The 15,398-nt window shown below is 41.0% G+C and overlaps 1 protein-coding gene across 3 annotated transcripts in view; it reads left to right on the top strand.

Annotated features, from left to right (window-relative positions):
• The window catches only part of CCDC112 (coiled-coil domain containing 112), a 184,218-nt gene that overhangs the window by 147,018 nt on the left and 21,802 nt on the right, over positions 1 to 15,398 (top strand). For all 3 annotated transcript variants that reach the window (XM_078675520.1, XM_078675521.1, XM_078675519.1), the window contains one exon: positions 12,935 to 13,030. In XM_078675520.1, coding sequence (XP_078531646.1) covers positions 12,935 to 13,030 — 96 coding nt within the window. The remainder of the gene's footprint in view (positions 1 to 12,934; positions 13,031 to 15,398) is intronic.

Genomic DNA, 15,398 nt, shown 5'->3' with positions numbered 1-15,398 from the left:
CTCATAATATGATGATTTACAGCATTTATTAAAGGCCGTTTATGGAGACCGCCACCCCATATAAATGTGTTTAAAAATTAGTGGATAAAGTAAGAGTGGTACCATGTATATAGAATATATTGTTTTGTTATATATGTATAATCTTGGGGAGAACAACTTTCTTGAGCAGTACCAAACATCCCATCAAGGATATCAGGAGAGTCACCCAATGAATGGTGTCTCTACATATGTTGTCAAGTAGGGGTGTGCCGTTGGCTGCCTTAGCCTGGGTTTTATTGTCCACAATTTGTACCACAAAATATTAAAAGCCTCTTTTAGTAACAAGAATGTCAGCCCAGTTCATAAATGAGAATGTTCCAAATTTGTCCAACAATCGCGTAATCAGAGGGCCAGAAGTTTCGGGTCATCCCAGGTATAGCAAAAGGTTGTCAGCTTATAAGGATATCTTTTCTTCATAGCCCTTGGACCATCGAAAACCTATAATATGGATAGCCAGCCTGAGTAGGTGTGCCGGATCTTCCACTACTAATGTAAAAAGTAAATGCGACAGTAGCTATCCCTGTATCTCTGTCTTGTGCACTTTTTCAAGTTGAATAATTTGGAAAGACTAATTTCACTCTAGTTCTTGGTGCTTTGTGTAGTAGTTTGCCAAATGATAAAAAAAATTAGATCGAAAATCAAAGTATACAGTGAATAAATATTGCCATGAAAGGCTATCAAAGGGCTTTTCAAGTCTGTGAGTATTATGGCAAAAGACTCCTGCAAACTCACAGCCATCATGATGGCATTGTAAAATCTTCTAATGTTATGCCAAGTTGACCGGTGTGGTACAAAAGGGGGTGGTGATGGACGGAGCATCTGAAACAATCAAACACTCACACCCAGTCAACAGATCTGGGTTTAATCCATCACTGTTCTTTGCCTGTGCCTCATAGGAACAGAAACAAGCTTCCTAGGACCTGTTTCTGGCATTTCAGCCGTCTTCAGCCAGGCTTGCTTGAATCCAGTGGCAAAGTGAGCAAGGGACTCACGTCTGCTAACTTATGGCGAACAAAGTGGTACAAAAGGGGGCGGTGATGGACAGAGCATCTGAACCAATCAAGCACTCACACCCAGTCAACGGATCTGGGTTTAATCCATCACCGTTCTTTAGCCCACTCTACTACGGTCCGGGGAAGGCATGGCTTGGCAGTTCGGGCTGGACTGTTCCCATGAGGCACAGGGTCAAACTGATTTGCATATGGCCATGTCTGAACTGGGGTGGCAGAGTGGGCTAAAGGGTAAAGAGTCATAATATCGAGTCTTTTATTTCGACTGGACAGAATATCGAGTAAAAAATATAGAATGGACATAATATCGACTAGACATAATATAGACAACAAAAATATCGACTAGAGAAAATTAATATCGAATAGAATGGACATAATATCGAATCAAAAATATAGAATGGACATAATATCGACTAGACATAATATAGCCAACAAAAATATCGAATTTAAGGTAAGTTAATAATAATTTTTATTTTTTGTGTAATATAAGTCTGTAGCGGGTTGTGGGTTTATAGGGGAATAGGGTGGGAAGTAATTTAATTATAATTAATTAAATATGTTAATCTATTTATTGATATTTATTTAGAATTAATTGTTAATTACTTATTAATTGGTAATTAATTAAAATATAATTGGTAATTAATTATAATTGATTAATTGATAAATATTTTAATTTTTGTAATTTATTTTCTGTAGCGGGTTGTGGGTTTATAGGGGAATAGGGTGGGAAGTAATTTAATTATAATTAATGAAATATGTTAATTTATTTATTGATATTTATTTAGAATTAATTGTTAATTAATTATGAATTGGTAATTAATTCAAATATAATTGGTAATTAATTATAATTGATTAATTGATAAATATTTTAATTTTAGTAATTTATTTTCTGTAGCGGGTTGTGGGTTTATAGGGGAATAGGGTGGGAAGTAATTTAATTATAATTAATTAAATATGTTAATTTATTTATTGATATTTATTTAGAATTAATTGTTAATTATTAATTGGTAATTAATTAAAATATATTTGGTAATTAATTATAATTGTTTAATTGATAAATATTTTAATTTAAGAAATTTATTTTCTGTAGCGGGTTGTGGGTTTATAGGGGAATAGGGTGGGAAGTAATTTAATTATAATTAATTAAATATGTCATTTAAATTATTGGTATTTATTTTGAATTAATTGTTAATTAATTTTTAATAGGTAATTAATTAAAATATAATTGGTAATTAAAATAAATTTATTAATTTTGAAATTGTAAATTAATTTATTAATAGGTAATTAATTAGTATGAGTAGGCAATTTTTATATTTAAATAATTTTATTTTGTATTTATAAATAAATATTTAATATTTTTTATACACAAGTAAAATATTTTCTTTATTTGTAATTGGTATTACTATTTATGTTATTTATATCTATTTGTGAAGTATTTACTTTCCCTATTATTGCACTCTCTGAAGTTGGAATAGTAATTTTAACCCCTACGCTATACAACACTTTCCCTACTGTTGCACCCACTGGAGTGGGTATGCAACGTTTACAACGCAACTTTTACTATGCACTACCATTACAACGAAACTTTTACAACGCAAAAACTTTTACAACGCATACCTTTACAAAGCATGTTTTTACAACGCAGATACCTTTACAACACATACCATTACAACGTAAGTATTGCTAAGTATATAATTATTTTTAAAATGTTATATGTTTGGGTTTTTGGGTAAAGGGGTATTTTTAGGGTTCAGGGTCAGTTTTCAGTTTTTGGGTAAAGGGGTATTTTTAGGGTTCAGGGTCAGTTTTCAGTTTTTGGGTAAAGGGGTATTTTTAGAGTTCATGGTCAGTTTTCAGTTTTTGGGTAAAGGGGTATTTTTAGGGTTCAGGGTCAGTTTTCAGTTTCTGGGGTAAAGGGGTATTTTTAGGGTTCAGGGTCAGTTTTCAGTTTTTGGGTAAAGGGGTATTTTTAGGGTTCAGGGTCAGTTTTCAGTTTTTGGGTAAAGTGGTATTTTTAGGGTTCTGGGTCAGTTTTCAGTTTTTGGGTAAAGGGGTATATTTAGGGTTCAGGGTCAGTTTTCAGTTTTTGGGTAAAGGGGTATTTTTAGGGTTCAGGGTCAGTTTTCAGTATTTTGGTAAAGGGGTATTTTTAGGGTTCAGGGTCAGTTTTCAGTTTTTGGGTAAAGGGGTATTTTTAGGGTTCAGGGTCAGTTTTCAGTTTTCAGTTTCTGGGGTAAAGGGGTATATTTAGGGTTCAGGGTCAGTTTTCAGTTTTTGGGTAAAGGGGTATTTTTAGGGTTCAGGGTCAGTTTTCAGTTTCTGGGGTAAAGGGGTATTTTTAGGGTTCAGGGTCAGTTTTCAGTTTTTGGGTAAAGGGGTATTTGTAGGGTTCAGGGTCAGTTTTCAGTTTTTGGGTAAAGGGGTATTTTTAGGGTTCAGGGTCAGTTTAGGGTTTTTGGGGTACAGGGGTACTTTGTAAAAATAAAGTAAAATTACATTTAAATTACATTAATTAAATACAATTAAATAAAATTAAATTATACTATAATATTTTAAATTAATTTATATTAAAAATAATATTATATACTTACCAATACTTATGTTGTAATGGTATGCGTTGTAAAGGTATATGCGTTGTAAAATCTTGCGTTGTAAATGTATGAGTTGTAAAAGTTTTTGAGTTGTAAAACTTTTGATGTAATGGTAGGTGTTGTAAAAGTATGCGTTGTAACGTCATACATCCCTGGAGTGGGAATAGTAATTTTAACCCCTACGCTATCCAGCGCTTTCCCTACTGTTGCACCCACTGGAGTGGGAATAGTAAATTTTACCTCTACGCTATCCAACACTTTTGCTAATGTTGAACTCACTATAGTTGTTACAATAAATTTTAACCATTTTCTATGCTACGCTAAAAATGTTATATATGTTTATTTAATAATGTTTTTATATATATATATATATATATATTTTCAACATACCAAACTTTCCATCAAAAGAAGGCGCTGACTCCGTGTATCATAATTCAAGCGTTTTATTTTCAGTTACAGCTTCTGCTCAGACGCGTTTCGGCGGCTCACTCCCGCCTTGCTCACTATATATATATATATATATATATATATATATATATATTATTTTTGGTGATATAATTTTTTTAATTATAGAAATTATTTATTAAAATTAAATTTTTTAAATAATTATTTCTAAGTTTATATTAAATATATATATTACTATATTAGTTTTAACTTAATTTTAAGACATTTAAAAAAATCGATATTTTGACAGTCTATATTTTTGTAAGTCGATATTTTGGAGTCGATATTTTGGTACTTACCTGTTTGTAGATAGGGAGTCGATATTTTGTCACTCGATATTTTTCACTCGATATTTGTGTATCTCGATATTTGTGACGTCGATATTATGTCAGTGATCCGGGCTAAAGAACGGTGATGGATTAAACCCAGATCTGTTGACTGGGTGCGAGTGTTTGATTGGTTCAGATGCTCCATCCATCACCACCTCCTTTTGTACCGATTTGACCGGTGTGGCATAAAGCCATTCTGATTAATATGCACCAGGTAGTGATCACAGTAATCAATCAATTTCACTAGTAATTAAGAAGACCTGCCTATATGAGGCACAAAGATGGGCTGGTTTATCAGGTTATAGGATAGGATGTGCCTTTTTAAGGTCTCCAGTAAGGCTCCTCCTGTCTCGGGAATTAGGATATAGATATAGCACTGTTTTGGCAAGTGTATCTGATTGGCATTTGCAGAACTCCATCGGGACCCCATTTGAAGCCAGAGATTTACCTATCGATAAGTGGCAAATGGCCTCTGTGATCTCAATGGCGAGTGGTTTGTCCAGCGTATTCTGCTGGTCAAGTCTTTAACGGCAAGTGGTTATTAACCAAGATTGCTAACCCTCTGGAGCCTCTATGAAAACCAGCATTACATACCTTTGAGAATTCATACTGATGAAGGCACAATCGTTTCCCATCAGGTGAGTTTCCTGCAGCAACAAAATATCTGATAGAGACATCTATCTTCAGATTCCTTATCTTAGAATCCTCCCCAAGTGCGAGATTAGATACGGACATATTCCCAGCAGTACCTGCACACTTCCGCATATGGCGTTGATCGACTCTGTAGTGACGTTGTCTCCCAAATACAACATCAACGGAGCCCATATAAGCCCACCCCTGCCGCGCTGACATCCGTTTCTTTTTTTTCCGCTCTTACATGCGGATCCGCACTGCAGTTCCTCAGGTGGTTTTCAGCCTACTTGACATCTCTCATTGACTGATAAGTGTGGCTTTCTTCGATGTCCTCAGGGTTTAAGCCTTGCAAGTACTGTGGTCAACAAATGTCCGCCACGGATCCTCACTCGATATGTATGTGGTGTCTGGGTGAGCACCACGACTCTGACGAGTACAACTCTTGTCAACAGCTCTGACCAAATGCGCAGAGGGAACGGCGCTTGAAGCTCGTGGCAGCACGGAGGTCACAGTCTTTAAGTCTTTTCATTGTCCTCGGTCCCCCCTCGGTTCTAGGGATCAACTACGTATCCATTCTAGGAGCTATTCCCATGGGCAATATTCCCCTTTGACGTCTAGAGGTAATGCGCTGCATCAGCAGTCAAAGTTGTTGCACCTCCCGCCTTTGTCACCTACCACTGATTCCCACTCTTCTATTGAAGTGCAGAGGCATGAGTCTGCCCCAACTATCTTGGGGCCGGGGTGTCTTTTACCCAGATGCGACAATATTCTCAAGCTCTTCATTCTGCTCTTGGGTCATTACCTCCCTCTGCAGTGCCTTTGGGCCCCACGGAGTTGCATGAGGTCATGCCTATGATGCTGCCGGCATGTTTACTCTTAGTTTGGCTTCTTATGTCTGACACCTCAGCGGCGCCAGTGACCAGTCCGTCGGGGCTTCCACCTTCAGCTCCCGCTTCTGGCTTGCCGACTTCGATATCAGCATCCAGCTCTTGTCTGCCGGCTCCGTTGGAGGTTTTGTTGATGACGATTGACTCTCCTTCCGACATTGACTTCTCGGAGTCGACCAGCTTCCGTTACGGCGCTGAGGGAGCTGACCATCTCAGACTTCCTTCCTCTGGGTTTTTAGTCTGAGGACCATGGTTGTGGAGGTACTGTGGAAGGTGTGATGTGTCCTCCTCCAATTCAGGACAAGGTTCCAAACCCTATGCCTTCTGGCTGGTTACCCTGCTTGGCTGACACCAGTGGCTTAAAATCTTCGCCAGCCTTCTGTCTCCTCCCAATTTGGCTACTGATGCCAGTTTTGCGTTGGCGAACATGCTCCATCGAGTTTCGATTGCCCAGGATTTACATTTTCCTTTGGTGGAATTATCACTAGACACCCCGTCCAGTCTAATGTTGAGCCTGTACTTCCATATAGTGACTGTCTTTTCGACATCCTTTTGGGTGCTTGGACTAAACAAGAAACAGGGCTCCCTGTGAATTGCTCAGTTTCTGTTCGGCCTCGCCCAGCCCCAGAGGATCCCTCCTGTCTACTTTCACGTCCCTCTACTAAAAGCTTTGTGGTTCAGGCTGATTTTATTCTTCCTGTCCCTCCGGAAGAAGAGGTCAGGAAATTTGACAGTCGTGCTAGGCATATTTTCTCTTCTTCTAGTGCCGCTCTCTGCACTCTCTGAACACATCGTGTGTGCTTGCCAGCTTCTCCCACACCTGTGGGACTCTGGAGTCCCTCTTGCCTTACCTTCCGGAGTATGCCCAGAATGATCTTGTACCCCTGGTACAAGATGGGTTGCAAGCTGCCACACTTAGCATCTGCTGGGGTGTGGATACTACTGATTTCTGTTGTATTATGGCATCTTACATTGCTCTATGTCGATGTGCATGGTTGCTTACTTTTAGGTTTTCAGAGACTTTGCAAAGTGCTTTGATCGACATGCCTTTTGATGGCACCTCCCTTTGTGGCGCGCACATCGACTTTATGCTGGTTCAAGAATAATCCTGGTGGTACGGAGCCTTAACTCAGTTATTGTACTACAGTTGTCGGGGACATTCGTTTTCCTTTCTTTTGACTCTTTCCCACCTTCCTCGGGAAGAGTTCTTTTCTGCCCTCCAGGGATACACCTGTGTGGTGTTCCTGCTTTCTGCAGATACCTTTTCTCTTGTTTATGCTGTTGGTGACAGGTTTCGTTTCCAGCTGTCGCAAACTTATCTTGTTTTGCAGTCTCCTGGAATCTGTCCTTTGACTTCTTTTGCATCTTGCATTTTTCCTTCCCAAGTACTCTGTGGCAGGTATTCTGTTTATATTGTGCGGTTGTACTATAGCCTTGTTCCCTGTTTCCGGGGAACTCATTTGTGTGCCTCTGAGGCAATTTAGTGAGCTGCTCTTACTCTTTGTATCCCTTTCAGGGACTTTGGTGTCCTCTTTCTCTGCCCTTCTGTCCATATGGGCTCTGCTGGTGCTGCAGTTTAGCAAGCTGTTTGGGTTCCCATTGGTTCAGGCCTATGTACCATTACTTCAGCCTTGTCCGTGCTTCTGTGACTGTTTGTCCAAGGAGGCTAGTATTCTTGTGGCTGTTTTACATGCATCTCCCATTGTATTTATGGGGTAACTGTTGTGTCTGCTTTTCTTTTAGGTCCCCTTCCTTGTTCGGCCCTTAACTGGTATTCTTTCACTAGCAGCTGGGGTTTTTCCTATCCTCCTTCCCTCCTGCCTTCTTGGCGCCCCCTCTTCTATGGGGGAGGTTATATTTCACCCCCGTTCTCAGTGGGGGTCTTTCATTACAATTTTCTTTGGGTCTGTCTGTTTCCATGAAGAATTGGTCAGGTTTCTATCCTCTTTCTCCAGCTTCCGTACATTAGACAATGTGTGATTATCATATTCGACTATCTGTTGCCCTTTGTTTCCGCTAGCCATTCATTTCACCCTGGCAGTTATCTTCTTTTTCATTTTTCCTTCCTATGTGTGTGTATGTGCATGTATATATATATATATATATGTCTCTATGTATGTATATGTATGTATATATATATGTGTGTAATTATATGTAAATATGTGTGTGTGTATATTTTCATATATGTGTGTGTGTGTATGTTATGCACATATGATGTGTGCCTGGTATTCTGTGTGTTGCATGTCTGTTATTGGTAAGCAGGTTCAGCCTTCTCTCAGTGAGTGCTTCCGCTGCATTCTTCGGAGGATGTCTTATATACCTTTAAGGTTCTCCATGTGAGGGTGGTTTCTTTTACCGCTCTTGTTGTTCTTTAGCGATTTTCTTCAGCCTTCATTGTTATCGCTCTCTTTTCTCCATCATTCTATCATCGGAGGTCTATTTTTTTTAATTCTGTTTCTCAGGATAGTTTCCTTGACATTCTCTGTATGCTTTTTCTTCGTTATCTGTGTTGCTGTGGCTGAACACGCTGCATATTGTCCGTACATTTGTTTGTGGCCCGGCTTCTGTGTCCTTGGTCCCTTTGCATTCCCCGATTTCTAGGTCGTGTTCCCTTTGGGCTGCCTCTTTTCCTGATTCTGTACCATGTTCTAACGGTCTTATATCTTTCTACTACCTATAGGCTTCTATAGTCGTTCTTGGAGATCAGTCCTCTTGGTGGGCATCTTGCTACAACTATCATATTCGGATAGTCTAGTCCTTTTCTATCCTTGGGCCACCTTCTCATATTGGGGATGTTTGGTGAGGTTTGTTTTCAGCTCCTCCCCCGAGGATGGCATTGCTTGGTTATTTGATTCTAAGATAAGGAATCTGTAGCTAGATGTCTCTATCAGATGGACAAGTTACTTACCTTCGGTAATGCCTCATCTGGTAGAGCCAGGATCTAGCAGCAGATTTTTTATGAATCCACCCATCCTCTCCGCTCTGTGAACTGTGGGCCCTGTTATCTCCTTGATTCCTTCTTTGCATTTTGCTTATGTTCTTTCATTCTGCACTTGTTGATGCAAGTCTTTTTCCCCTTTTGGCACACTGTCTCCAGAGGCTGTTTATCTATGGGGTCCGCATTTTTAAGCGTTGAAATAGTCACAAAAGAAATTGACGTTGGTGCTTCGGGGGAGGGCTTATATGGACTTCGGAGACGTCACATCCGGGAGACGACATTGCTACGGAGTCGCTCAACTTCCTCTGCCAATGCGCGAAGGTACTGCTGGGAAAATATCTGAATCCAGTCTGGCACCTAGAGAGGATTCTAAGATATGGAATTTGCGGCTAGATCCTGTCTCTATCATATAAGACGTTACCAAAGGTAAACAACTTGTCCATCAGCACCATATTGTGTAGCTTTGTTAAGAGTCATCCTCCTTTTAATTTTATTAAGAAGGCCATTAACGTTTTATAAGAGGCATTTTATTGGTGCATAAATGTCACTTGCACATCCTGGTGATCGTCATATGGAATAATTAATGCTGCAGCAAGCATTGAGCCCAGGCATGATTTACCAAATTGTAGAGTAAAATTGAACCATCGACCAACAACCCCCGCCCCTCACTTCACAACGAGATGTAGCTATAAAAATCTAACTAGAAAATAGCCTAAGATGTTGGCAAAGTGAGTATCTTCCACCCAAAGAGGAAAATGGAAATAAAACACCTTCTAAATCTAAATGAACTATCTAATACCAGAATCGGGCCAGTGGCTCACACTTAGCATCACTCAGGCATTGCAACATCCCCTAAACAGCTGTAGATTTGAAAGACAACTGAAAGGTGTCGCCCTTTCATGATATATGAGCTTATACAGAGGCCCTGTGGGCTCTTTCAGCTATGAAATGCAGCAACAGTTCTTCTTTCGGGATGACTGTCAATAACCAGGTGTTAAAGAACAGTTCCTGATCAGTGCCCTCAATCCCTTCATGAAATCCCACAAACCACTGTAGATTATTCCTACAAGACTGACCGTATGAATACTCCGCTTATTGGGTCAGTTCTTTAAAATTAGCAAAAGGTTATGCAGCCATAGATTTAAGCTCCTTCACTGTGTTTTCTAATTCAGAAATCTGCCCTTCGCCTGTTTTAGTTTCCACGGTTGATTTAGAATCCTGAAAAGCTTGAAGTATAAGAGATGTTGACTCCTGCGTGTCTGGGAGCCACTTCATCACCCAAATGACCACAGGTTCTACCTCCAAATTAATTTGCTTCCTAGAAAGGGGTATGGTGTATTTGTCCATTTTCTTTGGTTCGTGACCGGCAGTAGTTTGTCTCTGTTGGTAGGTATCTGGTCATTCCAGGTTCAGTGGTATACACCAGTAATCACCTTGTGCCTATTGGGTGCAGTGCGCTTATAGAAGAATGACCATTCAGAAAAGGGGGTGGTGACGGACAGAGCATCTGAATTAAGCAGAACACTCCTACCCAGTCAAGCTTGTTTCCTTTCCAGTAAAGAATTGGCTTGGTAGTTTGGTCTGCCCTGTTCCCATGATGCACTGGGCCAGGGTCAGACTAATTTGCATGTAGCCAGGTTCTGAACTGGGATGGTGCAGTGAGCTAAAAAACGGTGATGGATCAAGCCCTGATCTTTTGACTGGGTAGGAGTGTTCTGCTTAATTCAGATACTCTGTCCATCACCACCCCCTTTTGAATCGTTTTGGCCACCACAAGTGTGGAAGGGTATGCTCAGATGTGAGTCCCTTGCTCACTGCACCATCAGGATTCAAGCAAGCCGGGCCGAAGACGGCTGTAATGCCAGAAACCGGTCCCCGGAAGCTTGTTTCCTTTCCAGTAAAGAATTGGCTTAGTAGTTTGGTCTGCCCTGTTCCCATGATGCACTGGGCCAGGGTCAGACTAATTTGCATGTAGCCAGGTTCTGAACTGGGATGGTGCAGTGAGCTAAAAAACGGTGATGGATCAAGCCCTGATCTTTTGACTGGGTAGGAGTGTTCTGCTTAATTCAGATACTCTGTCCATCACCACACCCTTTTGAATCGTTTTGGCCACCACAAGTGTGGAAGGGTATGCTCAGATGTGAGTCCCTTGCTCACTGCACCATCAGGATTCAAGCAAGCCGGGCCGAAGACGGCTGTAATGCCAGAAACCGGTCCCCGGAAGCTTGTTTCCTTTCCAGTAAAGAATTGGCTTGGTAGTTTGGTCTGCCCTGTTCCCATGATGCACTGGGCCAGGGTCAGACTAATTTGCATGTAGCCAGGTTCTGAACTGGGATGGTGCAGTGAGCGAAAAAACAGTGATGGATCAAGCCCTGATCTTTTGACTGGGTAGGAGTGTTCTGCTTAATTCAGATACTCTGTCCATCACCACCCCCTTTTGAATCGTTTTGGCCACCACAAGTGTGGAAGGGTATGCTCAGATGTGAGTCCCTTGCTCACTGCACCATCAGGGTTCAAGCAAGCCGGGCCGAAGACAGCTGTAATGCCAGAAACCGGTCCCCGGAAGCTTGTTTCCTTTCCAGTAAAGAATTGGCTTGGTAGTTTGGTCTGCTCTGTTCCGATGATGCACTGGGCCAGGGTCAGACTAATTTGCATGTAGCCAGGTTCTGAACTGGGATGGTACAGTGAGCTAAAAAACGGTGATGGATCAAGCCCTGATCTTTTGACTGGGTAGGAGTGTTCTGCTTAATTCAGATACTCTGTCCATCACCACCCCCTTTTGAATCGTTTTGGCCACCACAAGTGTGGAAGGGTATGCTCAGATGTGAGTCCCTTGCTCACTGCACCATCAGGATTCAAGCAAGCCGGGCCGAAGACGGCTGTAATGCCAGAAACCGGTCCCCGGAAGCTTGTTTCCTTTCCAGTAAAGAATTGGCTTGGTAGTTTGGACTGCCCTGTTCCCATGATGCACTGGGCTAGGGTCAGACTAATTTGCATGTAGCCAGGTTCTGAACTGGGATGGTGCAGTGAGCTAAAAAACGGTGATGGATCAAGCCCTGATCTTTTGACTGGGTAGGAGTGTTCTGCTTAATTCAGATACTCTGTCCATCACCACCCCCTTTTGAATCATATAGAAGAATGACAGCAGTTATTAGGGGGAAAGTGCCTCCTCTTTCAGTGCCACCAAGACCTTTGCAGCATCTCTGTCCCCAGAATAGTTACAGTTATCAACAGTTCACAAAGTCATAGTGTTATATCATCAGCAAGGTGAACAGTTGGGCCAAGTTTCCATTCACGGCTCATGAAAGACCCGCAGGGTTCTCCAGCACACATCCCACTGGGTGCCCAGCCACTAGTGTGTGCTTCAACTCATGTAACACCAGTTCTCATGTAGGTCCAAGCCTACACCACTGATGTTTTGCTTCCAATAATGCCACCCCGCAGTGTCAGTTCTTCAGATAAATGGGGCTGTATCCGTATCGAATTTGGCAATATTGGTATATTTTAAATACAGTTTTTACGTAGCCTGGTATGGGATTATGCCCCAACCAGTGCCGGGGCAGGAACATAAGCTGCAAGCCATGATCTCCCTGGCCTCCATACCCCAAATAGAGATGACTGCCATGGGGCAGCACAAGCGGCCTGGGTTACCAGTCATTTGTCCTCCTGTCCTTCGCGTGGCTGCATCGAGGTGCAAAAGCACATCCGCCACCACCATTTGTTTCACCGCACACTACTGGGGATCCAGTGGCTGCCATTTTGACTGTGCTGAAGGGTTGTCTACGTGTGATCTTTTTCACTGATCATCAGAGTTGAGCTTCACATTGGCGCCATTGCTTCTATAAGGGTAGAGCAGTTACTCTGTGGATCATTAGAAAGCAAGATTGTTGAGGCTTTTCCGAGCTGTGGGTGGATCGTTACATAGACAAATCCACCATGTTTCTCTCCTTAGTCATGTCCTTCAACATGATCGCTTTTGAAACTTAAAAATCAATGCTTTAATAATCCTGTGTCGATGTCTGTGTCATAGTGGTTCATTTTTTATTTCATTTATGCATTACAGGATTTCCGTAAACTTGAGATGAAAGCCCTTGAGAAACAAACAAAAGAAGAGGAGAAAGCAGAAAAAGAGAAGAAATTGGCAAAATTAAAAGAAAAGGTATTAATGTACCTCTTTATATCTTGACATTTATCTGAATTGTGTTTTCATAATATAGGACAGTATGTAAATATATAGAAGAATACTTATGCAGTCTAGAAAGGGCCATACAGACCCTTTACAAGAAGCTTTTTTTTCATTTAAAAGTGGTACCTTAAAATATAATGCATGGGTTTGAAGCACAGGAAATGGATGACTTGAAAAGGAAACTAGGTAAGAGTAGAGATCCTTTCATAACACACTATTGACGAAAAACAGAAAAGGACAACAGCAGGTAGCATCATATAATCATAGATGTGCCAGCCATAGATAAGTACTATAAGATGCATACAACCAGAATGAACAACATAAGAGAAATTCGGATTTGAGGCAACCATAACCTATAAGTTACAGCTAAGAGTGTTCCATTCATGAGAGACTTATAGGAAATAAAATGAAACAAAGGAAAGAGCAAGAGTCAAGCCTGCATGAGGCCGGCCCAAAATGAAGCTATTATTACAATAGTTAGACGATATCTTGCACAAATAGAGTGGGAATAAGATGTGAGCTAAATCGGTGTCAGAGCCATATTGGAATAGAAGAAAAGAACAGCCATTTAATTGTAATGGGATTCTCTCTAATATGTATAAAAGTTAGAATATGCCAGCCGAAATGTCGTTTTCCCAGAGTATTTTTAATAATGTACTTTCTCAGCTGAAAAAAATCCTCCAAAGCCAAGTAAACATGCTTTTTAAAATGAAACAGAAAGGAAAATGCCACCACTAGATATCCTTAATACACACTCATGCATACACTATTTAGATGTCCAGGAAGCTGTAACCTTCCCATAATGGAGTGCTAAGTAAGGCAGTTTCTTTTTTTTGTGGTTCACCAAGAGGAGTCCCCAAACACAGCTGCTCGTTCAAGGCTACTTTTTGGCTGAAATCTCAATTTCATGTGGGGTTTAATGTTACTCGACATCGTTCAACATTGTTCTTGTTTGTCATCTTGTTTTTTTCCACATGTTTTGCCATTTTTCCTTATTTTGCACCGAGGTGTTAGATTTCCCCAGCCTGTTCTTGGGCCATAATGTTAGCACTCTTTAGTAGATGTTCTTTGTGGTTAGTTAAGTCTTGCAAATCGAGACGGTCTGAGTCATCTGTCTTCCACACGCTTTTTGTATTTCAAAGTGTTGAATCTACTTGGAGATGCCTTCCAGAAGGCTTAGGAACAGGAAGGGAGTGTGCCTTGGCAAGAGTTGCTTCATGGCCCAGCAATGTGAGGTAATTCCTCCCACCTCATCTGCCCTAGAAGTGACCATGCCCAATCTGGCCCTCTTGAGACCTCAAGTCTGTATTGTGAGTTACCAACACTCTTGATACTGGTGGATCTTGAGGTTCTTAACATTGAGGCATTCCACCTGTAGACACTTGCTGCTGAAATATTCAACATTGTATCTGTGGAAACTTTCCTTTAACATTAGTACTTTTTGCTGTTAAGAACTTTCTCATCGTCGAGGACCTACAAGTCCTGGAAGAACTTTCCCATATCCCCTTCAGTGTCCAGTGGCAAACCCTGATAAAGAAAAATACAGAGGTGCATTATAAATATACCTACTGTGCTGAATACTAAACCTCTTAGTGAAGAGTTACTGCCTTTCCCTGCTTGGAAGATAACTAAGCAACCACTTGTCAGTAGGGTCTTATACTCTAGATGCGGAATTTACCTGCACATGCAGTGGCTGAAGTCCTTTGGACAAAGAGGTTGAAGGGGGTTTAGAAAATAGAGGAGGACAGATAATCTAGGCACAAAAAGAGGCACAGATTAAAAATGCAGATGGTCCATGGTTCTCTCGGGGATTTGCCACAAACAGAGAGCGATCCCTTTGCTCCTCATCTTCTTATTCAGAGGTGAGTGTATATTTGGCAGTAATACCTTATTCAACTCTTCATAGAGGGTCCTGGTAGATGATGTGTTCTATTTTCAGGAATTGTAGCTGAGAGTCTCAATACAGCAGACACAACACAATTAGACCTTCATTATGGCAATAGACAAAAGGATGAGGAAGAAAAAAACCCCCCCAAAAGTGCATTCCGTTTCCTAATGGAAACTCCTTCCCTTATTCTTCAGGAATATCACTGGCCCACAGACTTTATAATGGGCTTTGTTCTGCTTATCATCCTCCTATGAGTAAAATAATGTACTCGGTAAGCAAGAAACTATGGCGGGCATTGCTAGCCTTGGGCTGCGGCAATGTAAGCAGTCTGTTCCACTGGTCCATTGGGATTCTACAGTAGTGACCTCTGGAAATCTGTGGACAAGGTCAGTAAGCATCTTCTCAAAGGAAATAGGGATGAATTCAAGGACGTTTGCATATTAACTTCAGACA

The sequence above is a fragment of the Lissotriton helveticus genome, chromosome 2_1 (genome assembly GCF_964261635.1).
Source record: "Lissotriton helveticus chromosome 2_1, aLisHel1.1, whole genome shotgun sequence".
In the NCBI taxonomy this organism is placed as follows: domain Eukaryota; kingdom Metazoa; phylum Chordata; class Amphibia; order Caudata; family Salamandridae; genus Lissotriton; species Lissotriton helveticus.
Note: the sequence above shows the minus strand (reverse complement) of the source record. Positions and strands in the feature narration are given on the sequence as shown.